At 42.3% G+C, this 20,910-nt stretch overlaps 1 protein-coding gene across 1 annotated transcript; it reads left to right on the top strand.

Moving 5' to 3' along the window:
* The first annotated feature begins 317 nt into the window (after positions 1-317).
* Positions 318-18,043, top strand: LOC108165181 (carbonic anhydrase-related protein 10). The gene is made up of 8 exons (XM_017301251.2): positions 318-1,113; positions 11,268-11,315; positions 13,264-13,400; positions 13,477-13,668; positions 13,733-13,895; positions 16,064-16,218; positions 17,460-17,591; positions 17,698-18,043. The coding sequence occupies exons 1-8, from the start codon at positions 1,032-1,034 to the stop codon at positions 17,782-17,784; spliced, it is 996 nt and encodes a 331-aa protein (XP_017156740.1). The 5' UTR covers positions 318-1,031; the 3' UTR covers positions 17,785-18,043.
* Positions 18,044-20,910: the final 2,867 nt, after the last annotated feature.

Raw genomic sequence — 20,910 nt, 5'->3', positions numbered from 1 at the left:
TCCCAAACAAAAGTCCCCCGCAGCCACACTTTGATGGTGGTCCCATTATTTCGACTGCGAGTCAGTCGTGTGGCCGATGCCAGTGGCGCGCTGCTCGGTTCTGCTCGGGATGCTTCGTGCCAGGACGAAGCTCGTCCTGCTGAGTCAAGCTGCTGCTGCCGACGACGCTGTGAGCGCTGCTGCGGCTGTGGTTGCTCTTGTTGCCGCCGCTGCCACTACTGCCGCCGTTGCTGTTGCTGCTGCTGCTGCGCGCCTGCCGACAGTCCGTTGCATATCCTTTGGCGCTGATAGCAGTGACAATTCAGTTTCAACTCGGATTCAGAGATAAACGGACGCGTCTGGTCGGCCAAGCGACAGTGCAGTGTGGCCAAACGTGCTTTTGAAAGCGCGAAACCCCAAGCGGAAGCGAAAGCGAAACTGAAACTGAAATTTCATCCTGTTTTGTAAGGAGTGTTCCCAGCTCCAGTTTCTCCATAACGAATTTTTTTCGAGTGTGTGTGAAGAAAGCCAAAAGAACAAAGATAGCCAGAAAGAGTGCAATTGAGGGAGAGTGAGAGACAGACATAGAGAGAGATAGAGAGTTAGAAGTTGAGAAGAAAGACGGAAATGAAGCATGCAACTTGTGTGCACATCAAAGAAAGCAGCGGAAATTAAAATTTGCATATGCAAAGAGGTGGCCCAGTGCAGTCAGCAGAGGCGGAGGCACAGCCAGAGTCAGTGGCCGTGACTGCGGCCCGGTGCCCCAAACAGTCAATGACAATGAGGCCAATGATGATGCTGCCGCCCCCAGACCCAAGCAGCTGGCCCAACGAAACAGAAACCGAGACCGAAACCAAAGGCGACTCGCCGCTCTAAGCCGCCCGCCCAGCAATAGACTCAAGTGCCAGATCTCCAGAACTCTAGACTCGTGCGCAATCCAACCCACCAGCCAGCAGCCAGCAGCCAGCAGCCAGCAGCCTGCAGCCTGCAGTTTGCAGCTTTCACCCAGAAGCTCCACGTCCTCCGGCTGCAAGTCCCAGCAATCCACAGAGATGCCGTCGCCCGGGCACACATTTTGCTTCTCCTCAGCAGGATTTATCGCTTGCTCAGCAATCGTTCTGCTTTGTAGTTCCGGTAAGTGAAATATGCCCAAAAGCAAAAGCAAACGGCAATGGCAGTGGCAACGACAACGACAACGACAACAATGAGCTGACCATGGCCAAAAGGGAAATGTAACGAAGCAAGCCATACATTTCGTTCCTCCATTCATTCATTCATTCATTCACTCGCTCACTCATTCGATTCGGGCAGTCAAACAGATGCAATGAAGTTGTAGCGCTCCTTTCTTATTTCAGTCTCTTTTTTCCATTCTTTTTTGTGTCTGTTTGGGATGGGTGAAGGATTCCCTGATTCCAAATTTGATTTTAGTCCCGCCCTTTCACCTCCTACACTCGCAAAAAATATGATCTCTTTCAAATCCCGAAAGTTAAAAATTGCACTGTCCACTTTAAATATTCGCCAAAATTTCGCCACATGTTCAATGGATATTGTAATATTATTTGAAAGTACCTATATTAAGTGGACTTTTCTCTCGAAATAGTCCATTGCATTTTTTCTCTGTGTATCCTTCTCTGTGACTGAATCTGATTTCGACAGTGCTTCTTGGGTTGGGAATCTGCTTCTGGTTTTGACCCTTCCTCTGATTCTAGCCCTGCTCATGGCTCTGCACCAGCTTCTGGTCCTCATTCTAGCTCTGATTCTGGTTCTGGTTCTGTGTGTGTTTATTGTTGACGTTGCATCTTGCAATGAAAACGTCATCGAATGTAAAATGTTTTGCGAGGCAAGTTTAAAAGGATTTTGGCAGGCACCATAGACAGGGACATAGACATATCCCCACATGGAGACAAACCGCAACAAAAACGCACCGACACTTGCCACACATACAGTGCATATAGTGGCATAGTGGCAGAGAAACGGGAATGGAAGGGGAGACAGAGAAAACACTGGCAAGGTTGGGACAAAAGGACAAATAGACGTGGCAGGATGTGCTCGGACAACTTCAGTTGAGTTAATGCATTTTGTTTCCATCCACACACAAAAGCAGGGAAAACATAAATGTATTTGCACAAAAATGTGGGAAAAGAGCTTAGATCCCAGCGGGAGCTGGCAAGGTTCCGAGGGAAAACAAATTAACGCTCAAGTAGCTCAACCTCAACGGTCTCCCAGAGCCCGGACTGCAATATCAAACAGTCCAAAAACGTTTCAGGCACTCCTTCCATTCTATTCATGGGAAGACTTTGTCATTTCAATCATATCTATCAGAAGATTCCATAGGAAATGCGTAAAAGATTATAGGAACGAAATAAACTTGAGTAAAGTAAAGAAAGATTTCGTACGCGTAAACAGTTAAAGTATACAGCTGCTACATACTCGTACAAGAGTCAATTATCTACTGCATCTACAGTGATGCAAATCTTTCCTTAAAAATCACGTATTTCAACACACATCTGCCCCTGCCCCTGCCACCTGCTTTAAGAGCTCCACTTCAAAGCCATTGACATATGTATGTGCTGCAGATGATCTGCTCGCACAGAGTCCACCAATCCGCATATAATCCCCAGAAAACTTCGGCAAGCGTTTCCATCTATGATTATGCTCCAGTCGAGAGGATTTTCATGGCATTCACGAGCACAGATTTTTGCAGGAAGTACAAATAAGAAGAAAAATCAGCAAGGGGTATAAATAAAAGTGAAAGGAACACAAATAATATAAATAAATACTCAATAACTTTTGTTCATCACGTTGATTTAACACTTGGAATTTGCCAATACATAGAATTCGATTCCTATTGTGTGCGCGGCATCACAATGAATCTTTACGGTTCACATACTCCTGCATACATGTATAAAAACTCATATGAGTGCGAATATATATATATGTACATATATTCATAATATTTGTACACACTGAGCGACATTAGTGGGAAAAACCGCAGACAGATCGGTTCGCCAGGATAGTGTGTAGTAGGTAGCAGCTAGGTGGTCTTTCGTGCGGGTGCGCGGGTGCGCAGGGTGCCATGACGTTTATTATAAAAATTGCAGCATAAACAAGTGCAAATAAAAATAAGCGAAATACAAACAACAACAATTGCAGTGCGGTCAGACAACAACGACAACGATAACCAGAAGAAAAACTGTCTTAATGGCCGAACCTTGTGATACCCTTGCAGATCGATCAATGTACGATGGATAATGAAATGTCTCAATCACAAGATATATGCTTGTGGAATCAAGTGATCCGATCTTGGAGGCTTTGACCTAACGATCGCCCGGAAAGAGGCGACATGGAAAAGAGAAATATAATCCTGATGGAGGCTTGGCAAGTAATACCCTTTTTCAAGGGTATAGCAACGACCACGACTACGGCATCAACTGAAATTGCATAAACTGCAAAGTGCAAAAACTGCAAAATGACTGAAACGACTTGGGGGTGACATGGTTCGAGAGGTGATTCACAGAGGGGAGTAGAGAAGAAGAAAGGTGTGAGAGAAATGGCGACAAACCATTTCCAGGCGTACATATGAAAACGTGAAAGTATACTCTGCACATGAGGGAATATCGAATTCTCTTTCGGCAGCTCAGAGTGGAGTTTGAGCACACAAACTTGTGCAAAGTGGGATCAGACCTGAAGCTCAAATAAAACATTATTAAATCAATAAATCAATCAAAGTTCTAAATATTGGAGATTATATGGCAAGAATAATGTTTAGCCTAAGCAACTTAAACATTTACGAGTACATATTGTGATGCATCTATTTTGTCAAGCTTAAGTGTTAAAAATTTTGATAATTCTTCTCTTTTGAGGGACATTCGAATCGAAATTTTATATTTAGATACAAAAGAAGGACATACCCCTGCTTAACATCAGCATCGCAAAAGGGATCCTTGCAAAAGATACATTCTTTGGTTCTACAAAACCATTTCCAACATCTTTATACTTTAACGAGGGGTTGGGATCAATTCGTTAACTTTCATTGAAAGTTCTGTGATGAAAAAATGAAAAATCTTGTCATTAGAAAAACTGGTCTGATCATCCTTCCCATAGAACTTTAAAATCCCTTTTTCTATCTCTCTCCCTCTCCCACTCTCTCAAAACCTTTTTAAAAAAAGGTTACTTTAATCTAACCAAATAAATCGTACAAATATTTACAGCTAACAACAGCCTAATAATAATCCAAAGAGCATTTTCTTTTTCCCTGAAAAGCCAACCAGAAAAAAACCACTAAAAATATAGAGTGAAATAGGGGGGGGAAAGCGGAAAGCATTCTGTGGGGCGTTACAAAAAAGAGCCAAAGCCAAAGGAGAACTGCATGCAGGACAATCAACTCTCATACTCTCATACATACACCGAGACATCCAGCCAGACAGACAGACAGGGTCAAAATATGGGCTACGCAGTGTGATTGTGTGTGTGTGTGTGTGTGTGTGTGAGGACTGTATGTGTGGTTTATGATACCATTTAGCCAGAGGGTTGTTTTGACAAATTGTGCAAATTATTGTGTTAAATTTGCCCTTGAGGTGAAAAATCACTTTGACATGGCATCGTTTTTTTCCACCATCTCACAGTGGGTGAAATGACCAAGCATAGCAGGAAAAAACACCATTTGTGAAATGTGGAGTTTCATTTTGTTTGGTTATCCATTTAGAATTCCTCCAGGAGTTCTCGCTTTTTTTGTATTTTTAGTTTTAGAACTCGAACAGTTTAGAACAGTAGGTTTATAGCAGTTTTCCACGGGCTCTTTCAGTTACGCAGATTTTTAAGTGGAAGTCATATGTTTGCAGTAAAAAGTGTTATATGTATTACCTGAGTTGTGTACTATTGAATAGTTCTTATTATTAGATTGCGGCTTGCGGTGACTCGACTTTCGTGGAGTAACAATGAAGGCCCCTCCCAGCACCCGCAGGACACACATAATCTGTTAGTTTCGTTTATTGTGAATTTAAATATTTAAAATCTTTTGCGTATGGCTGCAACTTTAATGGGGTGTCGTGGTCTGCACTGTTACTTCATCTAAAAACTATACCAAACATTTTTTTTTAACACTAACATTTTTTAAAATTATTAATACCTTACCTACTAGATTGGTAATTTCACCCACTGTTCGTTTTTCCCTTCCTTTTTCTTTCTTTCTTTCGTTCCTTCCCATTTTCTGGCTGGAATACTCTCTCTCTCTCATTTGCCCTAAGTAAGTGCTTAGCTGATTGTGCTTTTGTCTGTCACATTACAAACGCCAATACATACATATGTCAGCCGCAGGGCCATCGAATGAAGATGAATAAAATGACCACATCGCTTCTGATGATGATGATGATGTCGATCATCACGATGATGATGATGATGGCTGCGACTGTTGCCAGAGTGGCACTTAAGGTCGCCTCCCGCTTGCCACAACTGGTACTGCCTCGTTTTTAAGGCCAATGCCACTAATTGAGGAACCGTTCAAAGATAGATGAAGTTGGCCAAAACTGGTGGAACGTTTTCAAAAAACGATTTCGTATGCAGCGTTGACGTGACTCGCATTAGTGCCCCTTGCCTTGCCCCCCAAACTGCACACGTGTGCTTGTGGCATGCCACGCCCACTCCGAATGGGTGGCCGAGGGGGGCAGAGAGAACCAAGGGAGTATGCACTGTTGCTTATTATCGAAATTGTATATGCCAGGCAGCGACGGCCACAACTTCCTCTGGAGCCTCGACTTTGGCCTGCTACTTCGCCTTCTTTTTCTGCATTTCTTTGGGTTTTCCTGTGGGCTGGTGGTGCTAGTGCCAGATTCGAAGGTGGAGGTGGCGCAACTGCTGGTATTGGTGGGCAAAAGTTTGTTGGCACCAACAAATTAAGATAGTTGGATAGTGGCAAGCGGCAAATGTCTAGACGGTTTTTAGTCAAATTATGGTTTTCAAGCGTTCTATTTGGCTTAAGTCTGGACCCCCCTTCCATCCATAAGTCCAGTCTCCAGCTCGTTTCCTGAACATGGGCCTTAGCGTAATATGTTAACAATTAGAAGTCGGGAAATTTAAGTTTGGCCAGGATACGCAGAGAACTTTTTGTATAGAAAGGAAATCATGATTTTGAACACATGTTTGGCAGGATGGTAGCAAGAATTTCTCACCCAATACACTACAAGTAAATATATTCATGTACAGCATTAAAAATCGAGTACACGAGCACTCCGTCTATAGTTTAGAATCCATTTTTTGTGCCCCATTACCCCATCCAAGTTAGGTGTTTCCCCAAATGCAAATAGCTCATGGTTGGTGTAGGTCTCCATGTTTAACTCAATTTATCTCACCATGGAATCGTCCTATCAATCGACAGCAGTGTGTTTCAAAAGGGACACCCACCTTTCCGAAAATCCCAAGTGTAAATCAGTGCCACCAATAGTTTACAAATAAAAACATACCAAAGTTGACCCACAAAAGCATAATGGCTTTCCTTCTCCCCAAGCTACCCAAGATAGCCTTCCTTTCAAAGTTCTGGTACCCTGGCTGGACAGCGGATATCTTTAACACAATGTGCATTTTCGGGTCTTTTCAATCATTGCTTTCAGAGGAATTTAAACGCGCTAGCCAGACCAGACCAAAGCCCGAAATCGGGCCACAGACCAACATCAACTTTGGCTGTTAACTCATCGCGTGAGTTGAACGTTTATTTCCCTCCACTTTGTAATCTTTCTCTCTCTCGCTGGATCGCTGGATCGCTGGCCCTGGCTGACCCATTTTTAATTTACTCCAAAAGATGAAATCGGAATTTTCCTTTTTTTTGGGGTTCCAAAGTAAAAAACACAAAAGTATTTCCCAAACAAACAACAAGAAAAAATATGCGGCATTCCTTTGCGGGGAGAGATGGCAAAAGTTTTCGCAACTATTTAGAAAAATCATCTAATGGCGTGGAAATTGTTTCTGTTCTGTCGTTGCCGCTGGTTAATTTGCTTGCCGATTAAGTGTAAATTGTTCCTGAGGGAGAGGCAGCGGCAGAGGGAGGGTGAAAGGAAATGTAAATTGCAGACAAGAATGTTCTAATATGTTTTTCATTCCTGGAAACTTTGTAACTTGTTTAACTAATAACTGAGAATTGTTTGGGTAAAGTTTCAATTGTACGCGTATATCGTCGGTTAAATGATGCTAGAAATCAAAAATCCCTTGGACACCCCACGAAGAAGGAAGGGTAATATCTGGACAAATCTCAGAGCTGGAGAATTGTGTTTCGGTCGATGATACATAGCTAACATTTCAAATAAACCTCATTCCTCATTGTTAGCTATTCACATTTGCTTTATTCTCCCTTTCACCCGTGCAGTATTTCAGTCAGCTAATCAGTTTTCCATCAAACCGCCGCTGGACTCTTTGTAAGTTTTCCAATCGAGCTCCCAAACCATGTTAAAAATTGAAGCATCTAATGAACATTCTGATTGAATGTTTGTTTGCCATTGAAACCAATGGAAACTTTGGGGAACAATGAAGCGTTGGGAGGATAGCGAGGATATCAAGCATAGGGTGCCAGAAGCAGTGCCCGATGAAGCATGGTCGGGAGGCAGGGGGGAGGATTGGGTTTTGGTTTCGGTTTGGGGCCAGACCAGAGTTATGCTCGTCAATCTTCGGGGCTGCCAAGGCGACAGTTTGATAAACTGAAGCAGCAGCGCTTCAGATACTAATCAGCGCTTCGTTGGGCGCTTAACAGGAAGCAATAAATTTACCCAGGACATGCCAATGCACAAGTAGACGTGTGTGAGTGTGTGTGTGTGTGTGTCGCGCCCTTGTCTAGAAATTTTAATTAAAAGCGATGACATAGCGAGTAATTCTATATCAAAATGTCGCCTATTAATTTTAAGGACATTTCCTTTATTGATTCATTGTCAATATTATATTGAACCCATAATTTACACATAAAAGGGCTATCCCGTGACCCCCGCACCCACCGCAATGTCTCTATTGGCCCATCATTGTCTTGGCATCGTTTGCTTTTAGCTGCTTTCGGCTGTGGCCTTTTGTTTGGCTTCTTTAATTCATTTAGACATTGAAATGTTGCTGGGGCGTGTTTTCCTTTTGATGAGCCCAGCACACGACACACACAGATATTCACTCACACACTGAGGCATTGCGTGTGTGCGTGACTTGGTCTATAGCATTCGGGAACATTCCCCCTTGTCGTCTGCCGTTTTTGATAGCCAAACATTCCATCTTTACGCCATTTTCAAGCACGCAAACTGGGCCGCAACCAGAGCAGGGTCAGGGGCAGGGCCAGGCCGCAGGGGCAGAGACAGAACAAACAGAAGGCTGAGACCCCGCCACGCACCCCTCTCCCTGGGGGCCACACTTGATTCTGATTTAACGCTCACCGTAATTACAAACAGCCAAACACGAGAGTCGAAATGGCCATGGATGGGGAAATCTGACTTAATTTAGTCATCTAAACGCGCTTGTTATCGATAAGAAAGTAGAATGGAAACGATGTACAAATTATAATTACAATATCGTCTAGCTAAAGTCACTAAAAGGCAATAACTTGGGGTGAAAAAGGCTAAAACCGGGCAAGAAATTCCGTCTCTTTGGATACTCTTACACTTGAACTACCCCGATTTAACGAAAGATTTAACTATGATTAACTACAAAATGAACAGAAAAACCCTCTCCGTACAAATATGACCTTTCAATCCGAATAGGGACGCCAAAATCGGCTGCTCTCTGGAGGATTCCCTGCTTTCAGAGCACTTCATTAGACCGACAGTCAGCCGAACTGGTCTAAAGACAGATATTTTCCAATCCCTATCGGCTTTTGGCAACTGCAATTGATAAACAGCTTTTGCCAAGAATTAAAGCAACTGAAGCTGGAACTGGCACAAAGGCCTAGTGTGCCACATGCCGGCGTGGCCGAGGGAATCGACAGACTCGGATAGACACATAGACAGGGAGGGAAGAGGCTTACAGAAGAGACAGAGATGGGGTAGAAGCCAGATTCCATTTGAATGGCCAACAGAAACCCATAAACCATTGGTCAAAACACAACTGCGGCGACAGACTGACTGTCGTGTCCAATGCCCCAACCACTCACCGTCCCCTGCACCATTCTCTAGCCCCGCTTCCTTTTTTCTATTGCGAATATCGAAATTTTGTGTGTTCGAGGAGGAGGGAAAATGGAAATAAAACTGTTTTAACCATAAATTAAGTTGCTGTTGCAGCATAAATACGAATTTACCATTTCCGGTAAGAGAAAAGGCGATGGGCAATGTGTTGATGAAAAGCTTAAACTTCAACCAAAACCAGAACCATTCGACAAGGCCCCCAAAAATCTCCCCCAATTCCTACGGTAAAAGTGCACTTATGGTACGTCAAGGGTGCGAGGGTAAACTGTGTTCCAGCATAAACATGTACCAGGGAGAAGGAGAACGAAGTGGTTTTCATCGCCAAAAAATATCGCACGCATATATATTCCAGATCAGCATTAGCTGTGGGTAATTTTTGTTCTCAGTTTTGAGATATGGCAGGCAATCTTTTACTTTTATACCGATTAGAGCGTATCATCTGGTTGGAATGCTGACTCTGGCGCTTCTTTTTTCGGCTGCTTTTCTTCTGGGAATCAACTCGGTCGGAGGCCAATTTAATAGCATACTTTGCAGCACTAAGTAGACTATAATAACAGCAACAAGAAGAACGGCGTAGAGCCGTAGAGCGACAAACAAACAAAATGAAGTGACGTCGCCGAGTCGCGACTCGCAAAAACGGACGTTCATTGTTCTGCCAAGAAAAGCAACACGACAAACCGAAAAGGAATTCAGGAGACGCCAACAGAGACAAAGGTTCGGTCAGACCGGAGTCCCGGCAACGATTTCCAGACACACTTTCTACAAAAAATATTGGAACGACTCACAGAATATTCTACATTCCCTTCTATCACAGATCAAATATTTTCATATACATATAAAATATTAATGGAAGAAAATCTTATCTGCAGCAACAGAAATGAAATATTCTACAACGCTGATAAAAACTCTATTCTCTTTAATTTTAGCCAAAGAACTTTTCTAGTGCTTTTTCCCAAGATTCCATTAAAGTTAAACCAAATTTAGCCGGCGTTTTTGCATGTGACTCCATCATTTCTCACTCCAAAAAACGATCGACTGTTGAAAAAAAAACTCAAATTAGAGATCCCTTAAATGACGACACCATCTCTGTCAATGTCGCAATGCTCAAAAGTTAGGGAAGCTGGATGATGTTGCTGCTGGTAGCAGGCAGGAAGCGGGCAACGGTTCCAGCGACTCCCTTTTGAACTTCCGCTTTGGGCTGCAGCAATTTCTTTGGGCTTTATTGCCAACCCATAGCCCAGCCCCCAGCCGTCCGCCAACTCGCAGCCCTCTTCCCCACACACCGAAAAGCCCCGGCACGACGCATATAGCATAAATTTTGAATACGCTCAAACTGCTCAAAGGGGGACAAGGCGACGGGAGAAGAGAGTCGAAAAAAATAGCGAAAATTGTCTGTCGCTTGATAAAGCGGAAGCAGAACTTGCCCATAAACGAAATGTGGCAACTGAGTGTAAACTTTATTGGCGCCAGACTGCCTGGCGACAACGCTGTTGTCATGCTCATCCTTCTCCGTGGCAGCATCCTCCTTCCCAGCTCATCCTTCGTGCACTCCTTCCTCCCTTTTCCTTTTTTTGGCCTGCTTTGGCCCGTTGTGAGTCATGCGACACGCATTGGAAGCCAGCAGAAGGAGCAGGACCCAGACCGATGGCGTCTCGATGGCTGGCAACTAAAGTCATCGTTTACCCCCCAAGAAGAAGCTGCTTGTTTGTTTTGTCTGACTCTGGCTCTGTCTCTGGCTCCGATTCTGTCGCGGACCCGGTGACTCTCAGTCTGGTTGCAAGTGGGAGTGGGACGGAGAGCGGGATCGGAGTCAGGGGAAGTCTTACATTAGTTGATTTCATGCGCTGTTTACATTGGCAGCGAATTATGCGCATTGGAAAACCGAGCTTTAGCTGCCAGCGGGTGGTTCCCCATACGACGCTATCGCATCGAGATGAAATGGAATGGCTTTCAAGCTCCTCTGGTCGTTTCAGGCACTAAGCCTTGGACTTGTGCATGTGGCAGCGTGGGAGATCGGTCTCCCTTCAAGTGTGTCAAATCCTTGCGAATTCTTGAATCTGAGTTCAGGGTTTTGTTTCGGGTTGGGTTTCATGTATCTGTAAGATTCACCTTACATGTTTTCTCATTAAAATGTTCACTTCTTTCTTTCAGAGGTTTTATCCAGTTGGGAGGAATGGTGGACATACGATGGTATATCCGGTAAGTAAAGTCACATATTATTTCGGATTTGATGGGAGCTTCTTGGGGAAATAGTGATTCATGGGTCTGCTGGAATGTTTGACCATAAAAAGACATCCAGATCCCGCATAATATCAAAGCGCAGATCGTTTCGACTCAAAATAAGATCTATTGCAATATTCGGAATACTCGTATGCTTTGTTTGCATACATAAATTGGCAATCCTTTCAGAGCGTGTCTCCATCTCCTTTCTGCGACCGGGGTTTGCGACTGATTTAATTACATTTCAAATCGTTCGGCAGGAAAAAAAAAAAGAGACGCAGGCAAGCAAACATCCCAGATCAGATGAGTGCAGGATGTTGTTGCAGTTGTAATTGTTGCATGTCACTGTCTGAATGGTCTGCCCACTCACGAATGCTCCACGAACCTGCACCCTGGCAGGGCCTCAGTTGCAGTTTTATTTATGCAACATCAACAGCAGCAAAAAAAGAGAGAAACAGGCAACATGCAACTGCAACAGCAACAGAAGCAGGAGCATCAGCAACAAATGAATGCAAACACACAAAATGAACAGCGGCCGGGACAGGCCACAAAAGCGACAAGTGCGGGGTGGCAGAGACCTAGGGGGTATGTCTGGGGCGGTGTCAGGAGGTGGGTCAACTGCATCATCGTGAAACACTTTTTAAACTTTGGCATTTATTGCCTCCATCGCTCGGGCATCGTGTGTCGCGTGTCATCCAAGCAGAAACACACACAATAACAAAGCCACGCGCGGACTGGCTCACACAGATACTGATACACCCACACACACGCACGCACGCACACAGCTACACAGGGATCGAAAACCTCGAAACCGAATTGCAGTGAACGAAATTCACATCCAGAATGCCCATCAAATGCTGTCCCCAAAAACTCGGATGGGTTCCATTAGCTTAATAACGATCAAGGACACACCATTGCACTCAACTCTAGGACATTCTGATTCTGGGAGAAAATGATCACAAATCATATTTCAGAAAAAGTCTCGCTTAGAATCTAATTCAGATATTTTTGTTTGAAGATTCTTCTTTTCAGGAAATCAAAGATATGTGTTTCAGATATCTTCCTTATATCTCACTAAGACTAGGTTAGGTTGGGTTGGGCCGGTTTCGGCCCGTATATCTCACTTAACTAAAACGAAAAATATGTACTAGTATATAATAAATATAATTTATCCTTCCTTAAAGATTTTTCACGGCTTTCAAAAAAGTCTTCCAATTACTAATGAATATTCCATGAAATTCTGTTCGGCTATTCCCACAAATACTATTTTTAATCGTTGATATCCAAAGAGATAGAATAGTCAACTAGTCGACTACCAGCAACTGCTCCCGCACCATTTGTTTGCTTCAATTTATTTGTGTGGTGTTCGCCTGGTATAGAAAATATTAAATTTTCTATGAGGCACAAAGGTCTAATTCCCATAGACCACCACTACCATCCACTGCCATCCCCTACTACACCTACTAGGTTACCCGCTGACCATGGTGATGGTTCTCCCCAAAAACCGAGCATTGTTTTGAAAAGTTTCGACAGCTTTTAGCCCGTCATATCACATCAGGCATTGAACTTTTGGGGACACCCCGGAAAACCCGCACCCAATTTCAGTGCATTTAATTGCCATTTAAAATGGGCTGCAGTGGGTGCATTGGGAGGCGGTGCAGGATGGGAGTTTCATCCTCGAAGCTTATGAAATTTCATTTGGCATTTGAAATTGTCATCGACGTTGCTGTTGGAGCTGCCACTGCCACGGCCGCTACTGTTTGCATTGGGAAGGAGGCGAAGACACGTTTTCCATTTGGTCGATTGACAGAAAAGAGTGGATCGAAAGAGGGCGACTGGGTGTAGGGACAATAACTGATGCATACTGTACTCCTTTGTGTATCTGTGTATGTCGCACACGACTCTCATTCGTTGATTCGTCTGGCAGGACCAAGCTTCTGGGGCCTTATCAATCCACAGTGGAATATGTGCAACAAAGGACGGCGCCAATCGCCAATCGATGTGGTGCCTGACAAGCTGCTGTTCGATCCCTACCTCCGACCGCTTCACATCGACAAGCACAAGGTGTGTATATACATATGCATGTCATATGCATATTTCCCATATTGGGCATTCTCACCAGCCTTAAATCGGTCAACAGGTTTCTGGCACTCTGCACAATACGGGCCAGTCGCTCGTCTTTCGCGTCGACAAGGACACCAAGCAGCATGTGAACATATCCGGCGGCCCTCTGGCCTATCGCTATCAGTTCGAGGAGATCTACATCCATTACGGCGTGGATAACACTCGCGGCTCCGAGCACTTCATCCAAGGCTACAGTTTTCCCGGCGAGGTGAGTTTCTGGTTTAGATACAGATACAGAGGTACCACGAATTATTCTGGCTTTTTCCTTGCAGATTCAAATCTATGGCTTCAACAAGGAGCTATACCACAACATGTCCGAGGCCCAGCATAAATCGCAGGGTATTGTGGGACTGTCGCTTATGGTGCAGATTGGTGAGACGCCCAATCCGGAACTGCGCATCATCACGAGCACCTTCAACAAGGTGCTCTATCGAGGTGAGTGTACCACTGACTGGCTACGTACACTGAGTAGAGTTACCTATCGATAGTTGAGCTAACTAAATAGCTCAGAGTTCGTGTTTTAAAGTATTTTTGTTTAAGGTTTATATGTATATTTGCTCCTGTTCCCTCAGCAATAATTTATGCGCGTCTTCTTTGATTTTCGTTCTGCTAACTTCATACGATAGGCGGACAGAACTCAACTTTTTGCCATCACTAGGCCCTAATGCTAGGGGTTGAGTTTCGCCTAAAACTTAATAACTCACCCTAGTTTAGATATGGCATTACTCTCACCTAATCTTGGTCCACCGACTCATCGATATAAAAACCGGATATCGGATGACATATTGATAATAACGCATGCAATTAAATATGTCAACGGATACATACATACATATATCTTTGTCTGGTCCATTTTATGGGCATTTTTCACATAATATTGCACTAGATATCTGGTCGGCAAATAAAAATCGTGATGTTTGCCATCTCTAGCTTACATTACCTTGCATAACCTTTTCCTTGCCTTCATTTCCGTTCACGCAAAATGCCCCCGGAAATGTTGCAACGTTAATATCGTTGCAATGCTCTGCCGTTGGCTTCCTTTTCTGCTCTCTCTGTCTCTCCGTCTCTTTTGCGAATACCATTCCCCTTCCCTGACCTACCCTGCCTCTTTTATGATGTCATTGCAACAACAACTGCAGGCGAGGCCATAATTATGTCCAGGCGAGCCATAAAAAATGACTCCTGGCGGGGGTACGAAATTGAGACTGCCCTGCACAAAGTGACGAAAATGAAACCTCGAATTACACTAAACCGACACTTAATAATTCCCCCTTACCGGCTGGACGGCCCCACAACTTCATTGCACGTCTCGTTGGCAGTTTCTTGGCCAGTTTAATAGCCTTTTTACAGGTCGTACAACTTTATGGCAGTCCAGCCCCAGCCTTAATTTGTAAAATACCAGAGAAGCCAAGCAGCAACCAAAACCAAGAAATATGCCAGGCCACTCTCCAACAACAACAACAGAAACAGCAGCTCCAGAAAAAAATAACAAGAAATTGCTTGCTGCATAGTTGAAGGTTGAACAAATTGTAGACACTCTATGGCACTGACGGTGGATGAGAGAAATGGTAGGGAAAAGATATAGATAGGTAAAAGCATACATATGGATAGATATATCCAACAGTAACAGGCAGAAAGACGGGTTATAGGAGTGACCAATAGTGGTATAGATTAAAAGTTAGGCAACGTATTTTCTTATATTCACAGGAAAAGGAACAAAGCAAAGATATATAGATGAAAAGAGAAATATTGATGTCTATTCTAGAAGGGCTATTAAAATTCTATACACCTAGACAAGGATATAATCAGAGCTACATTGACGAGCAATCATTTAGATACTTATGAATAGACACGTAAGAAAGAGAATGCAAATACATTTTGAGAGAAAGTTTCTATTGAAATCGTTTTCTAGAAAATTTCAATCAATCTCCTCGCACATAATCTCCTCATACAATTCGGTATGCTACTTTCCAAACGGCACCCAGCACATCTACCGTGCAGCCACAGTACTCGTCTATGCTCAAGGGAAAGTAAAACTAACACTTCTGATGCAAATACTCATCCCTCCAATTTCCCAGCCCAGTTCTAGTCCCAGTCACAGCCCCCCGCAGTGGCCCACACTCATACTCGTACCCATTCGACACCGACACCGACACCGACTCCACCTCGGCGATTGCCAGACATTGAGTTGTGCTACATTGCGGCCTTACAAGCCGCGACTTGCTTCATTTCCGGCTGGCAAAATGATTTGTATGAATAAAGCCGTGCGCTGACGTTGAAGTGGTCATGTGGGGTCAGGGCGAGTCGGATTAGCTCGAGAATGGGTCGGGAGTAGGTCGTGGACTGGGTGAAGATTGGGTCGGGAATGAGCCAGGATGTTGCAAGTGTTGGTGGGGTGGGTGCCCGTGTCTGAATTATTCATTCGACTTTGGCATGCCGAAGTTGAAGACGTGTTTTCATATTTTTTTGCGATATGCGCATAAATAGCTCAAGCTTTCTCTACACCAGCCGAGTCCTTCTTTTTGGGCTGCACCTTGAACTTTGCATTTCTCATGTTTTATGCAATCACAGAACCGATCCATCCTGCTCCTTCCTTCCAATAGGCTTCTCGACGCCCATCCGGCACATATCGGTGAGGTCGCTGCTGCCAAACACGGATCACTACATCACCTACGAGGGCTCCACAACCCATCCCGGCTGCTGGGAGAGCACCGTCTGGATCATAGTTAATAAACCCATCTATATCACCAAACAAGAGGTGAGTTCGAAAACCGCCTATATCCCGCTAAATCCAAGCCCATGCAAACGACATGTAAATTTTGCTTAATGAAATATCATTTGAATATTTTAAATATCGCATGGATATTGCCCTAAAATGTATGTGGGTTTGTTATGTAACTAAAATATTAAAACATTCAAAATTTATATGCTTAAACATGCAAAATTGATCTATTGCGGTATAGTTTGCGTTAAACCAACAAAAATCATGCAATGGATCATAAAAAAAATCCTTTTTTCATGGTGTGCCAGTCAATTCTTTAGGTCGAACACCGCAAATAATTAAATGCATTTTGTGTGTGTATTCAATTGCAATTAGAGATGATTGTTATTGTTGGTTTATTTATGTGCAATCGATTTTTTTATCCACCTCTCCGTCTATCTCTCTCTGTCTGTCCGTCTCATGTTTTTTTTTATAATGATTGGAAGTACAATGAAATCGCATAAATGCAATTATAAAATTGCTCATCAATTTGGGCATTGGTCAGATCGCGGTTTCAGTGCGGTCAATATGCCGCTCTGTGCATAATTAAAAAACAATATTTGGTTAGTTTAATCAATTTGCATAAATTCATGTGTAATGGTGGGATTATAGGGCGTGGCAAGGGCTGTGGAAAGGTCGAAAAAAAGCGCATCGAAAAGAGTGAACAAAATAGGAATCAAATGAAATGCAAACAAGTCAACGGTCGACTAAAGAGTGATTTTTATGAACTTGACGATGGGAATTCCATGGCCGAAATGGAGAGTTAAACTGCTTGGACCTTTAGGGGTATTTTAATAATCTGAAGAGAAATCGTGGAGAGGGGAGAATCGTGAAGTTGGAAATAAAGTTTAACGTTAGGGTTAACCTTAAGGTTCCAGGAGGGTTAGAAGTGTTCATCACAAATCTGTTTTCAGCTTGCTTACAGAATAGCCCCTACAAACAACCAAAAGCTTTCTATAAAAACTATGAATGTTAGCCTGCTGATATACAAATTCGTATAGAGTTGTCAAACATAATTATCCGAATATCGGTTGACAAATTGTGCAAAGCATTTGACACTTCATTCAACTTTAATTAGTGGGAAATGACATTGGCCGCGAAAAACCCGCAGAAAAACCATTAAAATATATTGTCATTTGTTAAGTTGCCTGTGCGATGCGAGAGAGAATGAGGGGATTGTACAGTAATGCGATATTCTGACGGCCGAAACGATATACAAACTCATAAATATCTTGCAGTTATACCAACTCCGACGACTGATGCAAGGCTCCGAGAGTACTCCAAAAGCTCCACTAGGTAATAATGCGCGACCCGTGCAAAGTTTACATCATAGAACCGTAAGAACGAACATAGATTTTAAGCGGAACAAGGTGAGTGCGATTCTACCACTACGTATGTATGTACGTATGTACTATATTCCAAGCCTCCTCCTCTTTGTCCACCCCCTCCACTTAAATGTTGTATTTTCTCTGACAGAATCAATATGCTTGCCCCTCGATGTATAAGGATATGTATTATCGGGCGAATCGCTGGTCACCAGACACGGGACTCTTGATACGTTGACAACCGTACGTGGAAGACTGCGAAAAGCAATTAATATCGTTGCTATTATTATTAATATTATATGTGGTGAATAATGCTACAGCAATGGCAACTATATTGACAGCAGGAAGGGCTCCGACTGCAGCCAGTGACCGAGGCGGTCAGCGGGTCACTTTGCAGTTTTTATGTCGCATTCAATTTTCATATTCATGTTTTTAACACGAACTCGGGATTCGTTTGGCCTGCAATATTCCCACAACAAAAGCAACAGCAACAGCACGAAAATGTATATTATTTATTGCATTATTATTAATAGCAAAACAGCCGCCGCCACAGCAGTAGCAACAACATTAAACATGAATTTAGGTAACAAATGCTTGCAGCAAAAATAACAACTACTCGTAAGAACGCTACAATTAAGTGCCTCGACTATGTAATACCCGGTACTTGGGTTCTCAAAGGGTAAACAGATGGCATGCATTTCTTTGCAATGGCGAAAAGTTGACTTTGGCTTCCAGAACCTAAATGATCTACTACTCTAAAGCCTTTCAAAACTTTTTTTTGTGTTTTTCTGTTTCTTTCCCCATACATTAGCAAGATTAGAATATATCCCTTGAATTCTGCAAGTATCAGGTACGAAATTGTTGCATGCAAAACAGGAAAAAAAATAGAGGAATTTTAACGCAAAATCCTAATGCCACATAAAACAAAACAAGCCACACACAAACGCACAGAAAATATGCAGAATATTTTGATTTCATAGTTTTGTGCGTAAGTCGTGAATCAATTATTGTCCAGGCAGGAATTTAATGAGAATTGCGGTGGGTATTATGCTGTAAAAATTCATATTCCTTTAATGCAGAGGAATCCAGGATTAAAATTCCTCCAAAGTCCTCCAAAGAAAAGTGATATCTCCTGTAATAGAAAAATTAAATTCTCGATGCTTGAGGGAAATTAAGCAAACTTTGGACCATTGATTTGGTTGATCTGTTAGGTGGTACCTTTGCTTAGTTTTTCGATTCGGTTCAGGCTTAAAGGCTTAGATTTAATCCGAGCTCATTTGAATATTTTCGATTCAATGCATTTCTGAATGCAATAATTATTTGCGACTTACAATTGTGTTGTATTACACATCTTTTGTTATGGTATGCAACAACGGCTACAACAACAAGTAACAAATAAGAGAAACAATATATAAAAATGAACAAAATAGGAGAATTTCCGTAAACTGGATGGGTGGACAATAACTAACAAACAAATCGAAAACGAAAACGAAAGAGAAAAACGAATGGAGAGAAAGTATAACAAATGGCAACAGAAATTAACAAAAGTAAATATTCATATAAATATAAAAATAGCAAAGGTATATATATACTCACAGGCAAACATATATATAAATATAAATGCCTATATACAACTCTCTCTCTATATATATACATATATATATATCTATAATATATACATATGTAGTATGTGTTATACAGACATGGATGACGGAGAACTAAGGAAACTAAATGCAATGCAGCCAGGAAGTTGAAAGGGAAATTCGGTTAGGATGGCCACATCGTTCACACACCATATATGATAGCTATATATATATATATATATATAACTACGATATGTAAGCCAGCAGCCACTATAAGTCTATAGACCGCTTTCCCTCCCACACAAAACACGAACAAAAAAAAAACAACAAACTCCCTACCAAAAGCATTTACAAACACCCAGTATAAACGGCTTTGACGATGATCTGGCAGGACATCTCTCTCCTTCACACCCCCATACACACATACATACATACATATATCTAGTCATGGAGTATACACAAAGCGAATGGGCTACAAAACATAACTAATTCTAGAATGCAAGCATTAGAACTATGTAACTAACTAAACTAACTAATGGATTAACTAGCAGAGTGGCTAACAAAAATCAAATTCAAGTAAAGGTAGATGCGAATAACGAAACAAATAAAATAAATGAATTTTTTTGGTAATTTTTTTTTAACGTCTGAGTGTGCAAAAATTTTGGGCAAACAACGTTGTTGCAAAGTGCTGTAGAGACAAGTATTACGGCTAGTGTAGAACCTAAGTTACTGAATAGCGTTTAGCAGTTAGCACGACCTGAGTTTGTAATATATAAAGACACGACGATATATAGTATTTATGTATACGTATATATAAAGGAGTAAATATCGTGTATCGGATCCGTTCAATTCCCACATTCGCAGCTGTCGAGCAGACAATTAATGTGCAATTATTGTATTTCCTTTGGGCCAGCCAAGCAAAACCAACTAAGTAACTATCTTACTAGGCTCCAATCCCCAATTCCCAATCCCCAATTATGTGTAGAACATTAACTATTTGTATAAAAGCTAAAACAGAGAACGAAACAGAGAAACAAATTCCTCAACTCGGAAACACTTTGCTACGACTGTAAGTTACTATTGTGTTGCCGTAACAAAATGCAGAACTATATAGTATATATATATAAACTATACAAACCATATATATATATACATACATATGTGTAACTATAAATGCAAGAATTAGCAAGCATAGTGCAGGAAAATAACAATTGGGAAAGGCTTGAGAGAAGCAAAACGAAACAGATACGAAACGGAATGTTTCCCCCAAAAACGAAACTGAAGAATGCAAAACTAATAAATGAAAAACGAAAAGTATTATATGAGAAAAAGAAAAACCGAAAACACACTGAATCTTTTCATTTCTGACTAAAGGGGGTGCTGTGTTATTGTTGGGTAAGTATCTGGTTTCCACTTCCTTAAAGCTAATCAAACTGCCCTCTGCGTCTTGTCCTGGTTCTGGTTCTGTTTCAATATCCGGTTTCACCTAATCACAGGAGCATTCAGTGCCAATGGAATTTGAAATTCTTAGCAAGCGACGAGCGAAGGATGAGAGTTTGGGGCACAAAGATGTCCTGGAGATACCTTTGAAATTTGAAGTATGGCTTCTGGAACTCAGGCAGTACTTGCAGGGTATTTCAAGCACATCCATTGCAATACTCTGTTGATCTGCTCATCGAAATAAATCCTTCCATAGCACAAAGCCTTTGGGATTGGCTGAGGGGTGAACAAAAGTTCAAAATGCATTCGAGCCGAGCATTAATTGGAAGTTCAGGCTCTCG

This window comes from Drosophila miranda, chromosome XL (genome assembly GCF_003369915.1).
Source record: "Drosophila miranda strain MSH22 chromosome XL, D.miranda_PacBio2.1, whole genome shotgun sequence".
Lineage (NCBI taxonomy): Eukaryota > Metazoa > Arthropoda > Insecta > Diptera > Drosophilidae > Drosophila > Drosophila miranda.
Note: the sequence above shows the minus strand (reverse complement) of the source record. Positions and strands in the feature narration are given on the sequence as shown.